At 46.7% G+C, this 10000-nt stretch overlaps 3 protein-coding genes across 3 annotated transcripts in view; all 3 read left to right on the forward strand.

Annotated features, from left to right (window-relative positions):
• The window catches only part of poglut2 (protein O-glucosyltransferase 2), a 15845-nt gene extending 13694 nt beyond the window's left edge, over positions 1-2151 (forward strand). The window contains 2 exon segments of the mRNA XM_080839096.1: positions 771-875; positions 2042-2151. Coding sequence (XP_080695222.1) covers positions 771-875; positions 2042-2059 — 123 coding nt within the window. The 3' untranslated portion in view covers positions 2060-2151.
• A 1912-nt stretch (positions 2152-4063) lies between these two features.
• Positions 4064-6266, forward strand: tex30 (testis expressed 30). The gene is made up of 5 exons (XM_080839108.1): positions 4064-4092; positions 4196-4432; positions 4565-4616; positions 5169-5383; positions 5927-6266. Exons 1-5 carry the CDS (start codon positions 4075-4077, stop codon positions 6089-6091), a joined length of 687 nt encoding a protein of 228 aa, XP_080695234.1. The 5' UTR covers positions 4064-4074; the 3' UTR covers positions 6092-6266.
• Positions 6267-6677: 411 nt separating this feature from the next.
• The window catches only part of rmp64 (ribonuclease MRP subunit p64), a gene marked incomplete at its 3' end in the record, with an annotated part of 9633 nt that continues 6310 nt past the window's right edge, over positions 6678-10000 (forward strand). The window contains exons 1-6 of the mRNA XM_080839095.1: positions 6678-6763; positions 6999-7153; positions 7408-7496; positions 8468-8596; positions 9025-9102; positions 9941-10000. The exon at positions 9941-10000 is cut by the window's right edge and continues 146 nt beyond it. Coding sequence (XP_080695221.1) covers positions 6679-6763; positions 6999-7153; positions 7408-7496; positions 8468-8596; positions 9025-9102; positions 9941-10000 — 596 coding nt within the window. The 5' untranslated portion in view covers position 6678. The remainder of the gene's footprint in view (positions 6764-6998; positions 7154-7407; positions 7497-8467; positions 8597-9024; positions 9103-9940) is intronic.

Genomic DNA, 10000 nt, shown 5'->3' on the forward strand with positions numbered 1-10000 from the left:
GGGGGAGGAGAAGGAGGGGGGAGGAGAAGGAGGAGGGGAGGAGAAGGAGGAGGGGAGGAGAAGAAAGGAGGGGGGGAGGAGACTGGATGGAAAGAAACATAGGGTGACACATAGTAGCTAGATGAGGTCGTTATGACTTAACGAGTCCAATTTGGTTATAAAGCAACACATGACTTAATGAGTCCAATGAAATGGAGATGAAACGCTGGAGGCCAATCCAGTACCCAATTAAGCATAATTAAGTTATCAAACTGCAGAATAGACCAGATGGGTACAGCAAAACATTTACTTCTTTCAATGGAAGGATACATATTATCAACATATACAAAAGAAGGGGGAAAGAACTGTGTGTGTGTGTGTGTGTGTGTGTGTGTGTGTGTGTGTGTGTGTGTGTGTGTGTGTGTGTGTGTGTGTGTGTGTGTGTGTGTGTGTGTCTGTGTGTGTGTGTGTGTGTGTGTGTGTGTGTGTGTGTGTGTGTGTGTGTGTGTGTGTGTGTGTGTAAATATATGACAATGAATATATGACATTGAACTTGGTCACTTTACGACTTCTGATCAGGTTCAGCTGTTTTCGGAAGAAGAGAAGCTTTGGGCCTTAATCCTTAATCACTTTATGGGTGAACACAATAAAGAGAAACACTTTGTTACAGAAATCTAAATCTTTACGAGGTTATTATGGTACCTGTTTGGTACATGTTATGCCAAAACTTAACTCATAATATTCATAACTTCAATGTTAAATCTGTGTGTGTGTGTGTGTGTGTGTTTCAGGAATACGCTAAGCGTCAGGTGACTGAACCTGAGGTCAGAGAGGGGATGGAGATTGTGGAGCAGCCTAAAGACGAGCTCTTCCCCTGCTACTGCCATCATACACAGGTACACACACACACACATGAGCACACACACACATACACCACACACACACACACACACACACACACACACACACACACACACACACACACACACACACACGCATACTGGTTATCTTTTCAGCATCTGCTGTTGTGGCACCCACTGCAGCCAATGTTTTCAAAACAGAGATTAGGAAATCCGCTTTAAACACACACACACACACACACACACACACACACACACACACACACACACACACACACACACACACACACACACACACACACACACACACACACACACACGCACACACACACCTGACCTCCCCATATCAGAGGGGCATCTTAACTTCACAACACACCGTTTACAGGAGTAGAGGAATGTGCAGACATGCGAGTTACTGAAGCCTGTCTGACCCGACCCCTGGCTTCTATGCTATTAAAACACACACACATACACACACACACACACACACACACACAGACACACACACAGACACACACACAGACACACACCTCTGTACGCACATACACACACACACAAACACCTCTGAACGCACATACACACACACACACACACACACACAAAGACCTCTGTACGCACACACAAACATACCAATATATACACACATGCAAATACATAATCATACCCACCTCACACACACACACACACACACACACACACACACACACACACCAATAGAGTGGGATCAGATGAGTGACGTGTCAGAAAGATGCTGCCGCCAGCCGTAAAGCAATTCCACTTCATTCTGTGTGGTGTGAAAATAGATCAAAGACTGTCCACCTGGAGGCCTGATGTGTTTGATGCCATTTTGTTATTTCCTTTTATATGTCTATAAACATCTGACTTTTATGGCACTGGCATTGATTCTGGTCCAGATGGCGACAGTGGTGACATATAATATTTTGTCTCTCTCTCGGTCTTTCTCTCTCTCTCTCTCTCTCTCTCTCTCTCTCTCTCTCTCTCTCTCTCTCTCTGTCTGTCTCTGTTTCTGTCTCCATCTCTCTCCATCTGTCTCTGTCTCTTTCTCCCTCTCTCTCTCTCTCTCTCTCTCTTCGCTCTCTCTCTCTCTCTATGTCTCTCTCTGTCTGTCTCTGTTTCTGTCTCCCTCTCTCTCTCTCTCTCTTCGCTCTCCCTCTCTCTCTCTCTCTCTGTCTTTATTATAGGCGAAGGATGAGCTTTGACAAACTGTCCTCAGATCAGTGCTGAAGGCATCCCCTGACCCCTGACCTAAGTGCACATCTCTGGGGCCACACACACACAGACACAGACACAGACACAGACACAGACACAGACACAGACACAGACACAGACACAGACACAGACACAGACACAGACACAGACACAGACACAGACACAGACACAGACACAGACACAGACACAGACACAGACACAGACACAGTGTCCCTCTCTCTTCAGCCTCATGAAGAGCATGGCACATGGTGTAGCATGGTGTTTATCTCTGGGGCCACACACACACACACACATCTCTGGGGCCGCCCCCCTATTTAACACCGTGACAATTCTACTGAATGTCAGTTTTATAATGAAGATTTTAATAAATATTTTTCCAATACTTGTTTATTAACATGGCCTCTGTGCGTCTTGTGATTTCTGTGTGTCGTAGACCATGTTAGACCATGTCAGAGGTCCAAGTTGGAAAGCTTCAGGTTGTTGTACACACATGATCACAAACAAGTGATTGATCCACACACACACACACACACACACACACAGATGATTTGATCACACACACACACACACACAGATAATTGATCACCCTACACACACAGAGATGATTGATCAAACACACACATGATTGATCACACACACACAAAATCGATCGCACACACACACACACACACACACACACACACACACATGACTGATCACACACAAATATGATTGATCACACACACACATGATCGATCACACACACACACACACATGACTGATCACACACAAACATGATTGATCACACACACACACACACATGATTAATCACAGACACACACACACACACATGATCGATCACACACTGGGCTCTGTGTATTCTTGTCAGTTCTGTCTAGTCTGGTTTGTCACCATGCTGATTTGAATTAAGATGATCAAATGTCATGGTCTGGTTTATTACTGCTATACCTCAGGTGACTGCACACTGCTGCCAGAACCTTGACCTTGGAAGTGTTCCTAAGTACCTGAACAGGAACACACACAAAGAAAAGCTGTTAACTGCTTCCTTACAGCAGAGCCCTTTGACACATCAGGACAGGTGTGGTGCTTTTATTTACTTGTACACACACACCCGCGCACACACACACACCCGTGCGCACACACACACACACACCCGTGCGCACACACACACACACACACACATACACACCCGCGCACACACACACACACGGGGAGAAAAGTGTGGTGCCTTTTATTTCCTCTTGTACTACACACACACACACACACACTCTCACACACACACACCACACACACACACACACACACACACACACCCGCGCACAGACACACACAGGGGGACACAAATGTGGTGCTTTTATTTCCTTGTGTACTAAACATACACACGTACACACACACACACACACACACACACACACACACACACACACAGGTCGACACAGGTTTGTGTGTGCAGACGTGGAGGTCGCCTCGGACCCTGCTGACATGTGAGATCCTTATCCGGTTGGCGGTGAGGAGTGCCGGTCATCTCTTCAAGCAACACTCAATCAATTTGTTTATTTGATCAAGAGGGACAGTGTACATTAATAAACATTAAAATGTAAATGCACCCAATTATAGCCAAAAGGCTGGTTTGACAATAAATCAAAACTAAAATAAAATAAAATCCTGATATACAAGTTCTACCTCTTACCCACTATTTTGGGTTATTTATCAACAATGTTTTGAGATTTCTTTTAAAGCAGTTGAGCGAGGTTGATTCTCTAATGTTCTGTGGGCGATGGTTCTATTCCCTGGCAAGCAACCCTTGGGGGGTAATTTAGGCATTAAGAGGGTCATTTGTTAAGGTGAAACCTCACAAGCATTATTGAGGTTGTGAGGCTTATGATATTGGGCAACTTTCTGGGGCAAATTGAGAAAGCACTGCTCGTGTCGACTCCTGAACAGTAGATGGCGCTGTGCGGCTGATATTTATTCAGCTACAAGACCGCGCAACACTTTAAATGCTATGGCGGAGTGTTCCGAGGTATGGTGTTGTTGTTTTTTCAAGTTTGTCTTGACAATAGTAAAGAATTGTACTAAAACTAAAGTTAATTGTTGTATGTCGTGGATGCATATTTACCTTTTAGGAAACAATACAAATACCCTTCGGGGAGAAGCGGCTGAACGCGGTGATAACTGTCCCCGTTAAGTTTGCGGATGAGCGGGCCGTGCTCGTCCTGACTCACGGGGCAGGCGGAGACATGAACTTCAGGCACCTGGTGTCGTTGGCGCAGGCCGTGGCAGCCTCTGGCCACCTTTGTGTGCGGTTCACCTGTAAAAGCCTGAATCTGACGTACAGAGTGAAAGCCTACGGGGCCGTGCTGGTGAGTTCCGTGTTTGTTAGATGATGTCACGGTTTGTTGACTACTCGCCAACTGAGAGGGGGCTACTGGTTGCATCGGTTTCATCAAAGCCTAGTTTGTGAAATGATATTATTGTGTTGTTTTGCTTCACAGAAATATTTGAAAAGCCAAGACAGGTTCACACTGACAAAATTCTTCCTAGGCGGTAAGTTTGGTAAAGAGAAAGGCAGCAGTTTTAGACTATAGCCTTATCCACTGATCTGTACAGCTTCTTCTTCTTCTCCTTATTTAATTTTGATAGGCCTACTGACTTCTTGTCATTTCCTGTTCCATTCTTGTTCTGTGTTCTCGAATGTTTGCTGACGTTAGGGAAAAGAAATCACCTGATATAAAGATTTTATGGAATGCAATAGGCAATAAAAACTACACCAGCATTTTTTGTTGAAGTCAGGTCATATTATAGATATGCAGAATGAGGAGTTTCAGAGGAGTGTGTGTGTGTGTGTGTGTGTGTGTCTCTGTGTCTATGTGTGTGTGTGTCTGTGTGTGTGTGAGTGTATGTGTGTGTGTGTGTGTGTATGTGTGTCTGTGTGTGTGTGTCTATGTGTGTCTGTGTCTGTGTCTGTGTCTGTGTCTGTGTGTCTGTGTGTGTGTGTGTGTGTGTGTGTGTGTGTGTGTGTGTGTGTGTGTGTGTGTGTGTGTCTCTGTGTCTATGTGTGTGTGTGTGTGTCTGTGTGTGTGTCTGTGTGTGTGTCAGGGCGCTCCATGGGTGCGCGGGCAGCCGTCTCTCTGGCCAGGCAGCTCAGTGACGAGGGTGACGAGGAGTGTGTGCAGGGCACGGTGTGTGTGTCCTTCCCCCTCCATCCCCCAGCTCAGACACACACAAACCAGCAGCGCAGCCAGGACCTCCGAGCGCTATCCCATCAGCCAGTGCTCTTCATCTCTGGCACCGCAGACAACATGTGCAAGAGGGTGAGAGAAGCCCACACACACACACACACACACACACACCGTCTCAGCCGTGCTGTCTGTCTTATACTGCCCACTGCTCACTGGCATGAGTAGCATTGATGAAGCTAGTCAGCAGATGGTAACTCATCACTCTCACACACACACACACACACACACACACACACACACACACACAACAACACAAAGGCGAGGGAGCAGTGGGCTACTGTGTGTCTGTGTGTGTGTGTGTGTGTGTGTGTGTGTGTGTGTGTCTGTGTGTGTGTGTGTGTGTGTGTGTGTGTGTGTGTGTGTGTGTGTGTGTGTGTGTGTGTGTGTGTGTGTCTGTGTGTGTGTGTGTGTGTGTGTGTGTGTGTGTGTGTGTGTGTGTGTGTGTGTGTGTGTGATGAGTTACCATCTGCTGACTCGCTTTATCAATGCTCTGTAGAAACTTCTGGCAGAGCTGGTTGGGGGCAATACCACAGCAACGTATGTCTGCACCTGGAGGCACAAGAGGAGAGAAACTAATTAGCCTTGGTGTGTGTGTGTGTGTGTGTGTGTCTGTAGAAACTTCTGGAAGAGCTGGTTGGGGTCATGCGAGCCCCCACAGAGGTGAGGTGGGTGGAGGGGGGCAGCCATGGACTCACCGTCAGGGGGCGACCTGAGGAGGCCGTGCTGAAGGAGGTCAACACACACGTCACAGATTGGATACACACACACGTCTCCAAATGATGTCAACACACACGTCACAGATTGGATACACACACACGTCTCCAAATGATGTCAACACACACGTCACAGACTGGATACACACACACGTCTCCAAATGACATCAGCACATACTGGATGACCGGTCTTAGAATGACATCCACACACACACACACACTTCCCAGAGTCATATCAACAGGTCATAGACTAGGTTAGAACTCCTCACAATGAGACACGTGTCTGACTGCTGTGGAATGAGAAAAACTGCTGAAATATGCCAAAGTTGAACCCTGTTATATATTGTTATTACCTGTATATTATATGGTGTAAATAAAGTAATGAATACCAGCTGTCCACGAAATTGCAGAACAGTTTGGCAAATATAAGCTATAAATATTGTAATATTTAATTATTTTTAAATACACATTGTATTGTATTGTATGTGTACGCTCAAGTTATACCTTTTGTGAACCTAATAAAGTTTTGATAAAATGATATAAGATGCTTGAGATGCTTTCAGTGAAAAAGACTTCGCGCATGAAAATGACGTCAAGTATAGCAAGAATTTCATTGGCTGCCACTGCGGCTCTGCCTTGTTGTTTGAAAGAAGCATGGCGGAAGAGCCGTGGAATAAGATACACATTCCTTTTCCATGTGCTGTGTCTGTCTACCGAATACCGTTTGCAGAAGACACAGGTATGTCATAAGCGGCAAGTTACAAAATTATGCCCGGGTTGTCTGGAATAATGTTACCGTTGGCCTTTTAGTGTTGAATTCAGGTTAGTTTCCCGAACCAAGCACAGCTCGAGTGGCTGTATCCACGTGGATTAGTAGGCGAAAGCCTAAGCGCTTTCTGAGCAAAGAAGCGTTATGTCAACCCATACACTCCAGGTTTGAGCCTCACACTGTACCCTTTACTGTTTATTCACAGACACTGTGTTGCAATGTCTCGTTGCGAAGAGCGAGAAGTTTCTCAAACTTTTCTGCAGCGAGGTCCTGCAGACGGAGATACGCGTGCTGTACGAGGTGCTTTACGTCACCAACAACAGCTCCAGACAACAGAAGCCGTTCCGCTCCCTCAAACAGGTGAAACTTACTCTTGAAATAGAAAGATTTAAAAAATGGTCAAAGATTCAGATTCCGATGAAGCTTAAATGGTAGGCTATGCACTGAGAGCTTGGCACTGTGTGGAGTACCGGGCCGCCCTTTGACTTGCAGTTCTGTCCTGTACTACAGACAGTGTGGACAGTATTATTTTTCATCTGAATCGGACACCTTGTAATTTGTATTTCAGATAAATGTGTATGATTCTTCTGACCCTGTGTGTTTCCGTGCTTCAGGTAGAGCAGTGTATACACCGAGTGAAGGCGATGGAGTTGAGAGAGGCGGTTCAGGACCTTTGGGAGGCGTGTCCTAAGAAAGCCCAGCGGTATGTACTATACACGCCCACTTTTCCCCAACCTTGTTTACCATCACATGACCGCTCAGAGAAATATTAAAAACGTATGGGTCACACCCCTTTAGGCCAATGTATGGTCGTCCGTGCACGCAGACACGGAGAGCCCTCTCCGTCGTGGCAAACCCTCTCCGTGGCCTGTAGTGCACCTCCCAATTTTTTTAACTATCCGACTCAGTCAATACACCACTGTTTACCTTGTGGAGAGTAGTATGCCAACATTAGATAGCTGGCTCATACACCTTGCAAATCCTCTCATACTGATTTTCAGTTACAATAACAGGGTTTATACTTAACATTTTATATTGTCTATTTCTCTGAAACTAAAAAAAAATCTAAGCAAAAAAAGGTCAAACAAACAATCTTTTTTTTATTATTATTATTGCTTTGCAACACCCACAACCATAGGAGACCCAAACATGTTAACACGTCCGCCGAGGCAACCGGTGACCACGCGGTAAAGGAGTCGTAGATTTCGGCCTTTAGTCAGAAAATATTATATACTTTTGGGTCACATGTCACCTTAGACAGAGGAATATTACATACGTTTGGGTAACAGCCCATTTAATGCAAAGACACTTTGCTAATAATGGTATAAAGCTGTAACTTATAGGCATTGTGAGGGAGCTGATTGGTTGGTGCAAAGATCCTGCACAGTGTGTTCATATATTGTGCTCTATATGTGTTAATATATTGAGTTGTGTGTGTCAATATATTATGATATGTGTGTGTGTGTGTGTGTGTGTGTGTATGTGTAAATATGATGTTAATATGATGTGATCTGTGTGTGTTTGTGTGTGTGTGTGTGTGTGTGTGTTATTATATTGTGATCTGTGTGTGTGTTAATATTTTGTGATCTCTGTGTGTGTGTGTAAATATATTGTGGTGTGTGTGTGTGTATGTGTGTGTGTGTGTGTGTGTGTGTGTGTGTGTGTGTGTTACAGGACCGTAGGGCTGGAGTGTGGGCAGTGTGAGGTGCCCAGTCAGGCGCTTCTGGAGTGGGTGTGTGTGAAGATACTGGGCGGGGCCTGTCTCCTCACCCGCCTCTTGGAGCACTGCTCAAAAGCCTTCATGTATCCTTTACTCAGGCGCACACACACACACACACATACACACATACACACTCACACACACACACACACACACACACACACACACACACACAGGGCCAATGATTTTCCACTTCACATTTTGTGAATTCTGCAGCATGCAGGGTCTTGTCTTGCAAGGCAAAATACAGCACAAAATGATGTTTCCGTCTGAAAGTTGCAATTCCGTTCGAATGATACATTCCGCAATGTCCTTCCGTTTTCCGTTATCGCGGAAAATCATTGGCCCCACAGACACACACAGACACACACAGACACACACAGACACACACAGACACACACAGACACACACAGACACACACAGACACACACAGACACACACAGACACACACAGACACACACAGACACAGTTGAATATGTAAGCTGCAGGCCTTGACTCTGGCGTCCCCCAGTCTGAGCAGACGGCACCTGCAGACAGGAGAGTTCCTCGTCCTCAACCTCGTGCTCCTCAGCATGCTCTCCAGACTATGGTACGTATCTCTCTCTCTCTCTCTCTCTCTCTCTCTCTCTCTCTCTCTCTCTCTCTCTCTCTCTCTCTCTCTCTCTCTCTCTCTCTCTCTCTCTCTCTCTCTCTCTCTCTCTCTCTCAACCTCGTGCTCCTCAGCATGCTCTCCAGACTATGGTCAGGATCTCTCTCTCTCTCTCTCTCTCTCTCTCTCTCTCTCTCTCTCTCTCTCTCTCTCTCTCTCTCTCTCTCTCTCTCTCTGTCCTCAACCTCGTGCTCCTCAGCATGCTCTCCAGACTATGGTCAGTATCTCTCTCTCTCTCTCTCTCTCTCCCTCTCTCTCTCTCTCTCCCTCCCTCTCTCTCTCTCACACAATTTGGTGCTCCAGTGTTCAATCACTCTCTTTTTCATACTCTCTTTTGCTCCAATCCCTGGTGACCCAGTGTCTCTCACCCTCTCTCCCCTGGTGACCCAGTGTCTCTCACCCTCTCTCCCCTGGTGACCCAGTGTCTCTCACCCTCTCTCCCCTGGTGACCCAGTGTCTCTCACCCCCTCTCTCCCCTGGTGACCCAGTGTCTCTCACCCTCTCTCCCCTGGTGACCCAGTGTCTCTCACCCCCTCTCTCCCCTGGTGACCCAGTGTCTCTCACCCCCTCTCTCCCCTGGTGACCCAGTGTCTCTCACCCCCTCTCTCCCCTGGTGACCCAGTGTCTCTCACCCTCTCTCCCCTGGTGACCCCGTGTCTCTCACCCTCTCCCCTGGTGACCCCGTGTCTCTCACCCTCTCTCCCCTGGTGACCCCGTGCTCCTCTCCCCTGGTGACCCCGTGTCTCTCTCACCCTCTAAACCTCTCCCCCCTGCTTAGGGTGTTCTTCCGGGGCTTGCTGCGTGCCCTGCCCCCCCTCTACCTCCACTCCCTGGAGCT

This window comes from Sprattus sprattus, assembly GCF_963457725.1.
Source record: "Sprattus sprattus genome assembly, chromosome: 5".
Classification (NCBI taxonomy): Eukaryota; Metazoa; Chordata; class Actinopteri; order Clupeiformes; family Clupeidae; genus Sprattus; species Sprattus sprattus.

Bases quoted from the DNA above. Each gene is read 5' to 3' on its own strand.
- tex30 (XM_080839108.1), top strand. The intron at 4,433-4,564 runs GTGAGTTCCGTG...TTTGCTTCACAG, and splicing joins AAGCCTACGGGGCCGTGCTG to AAATATTTGAAAAGCCAAGA. The intron at 5,384-5,926 runs GTGAGAGAAGCC...GTGTGTCTGTAG, and splicing joins CAGACAACATGTGCAAGAGG to AAACTTCTGGAAGAGCTGGT.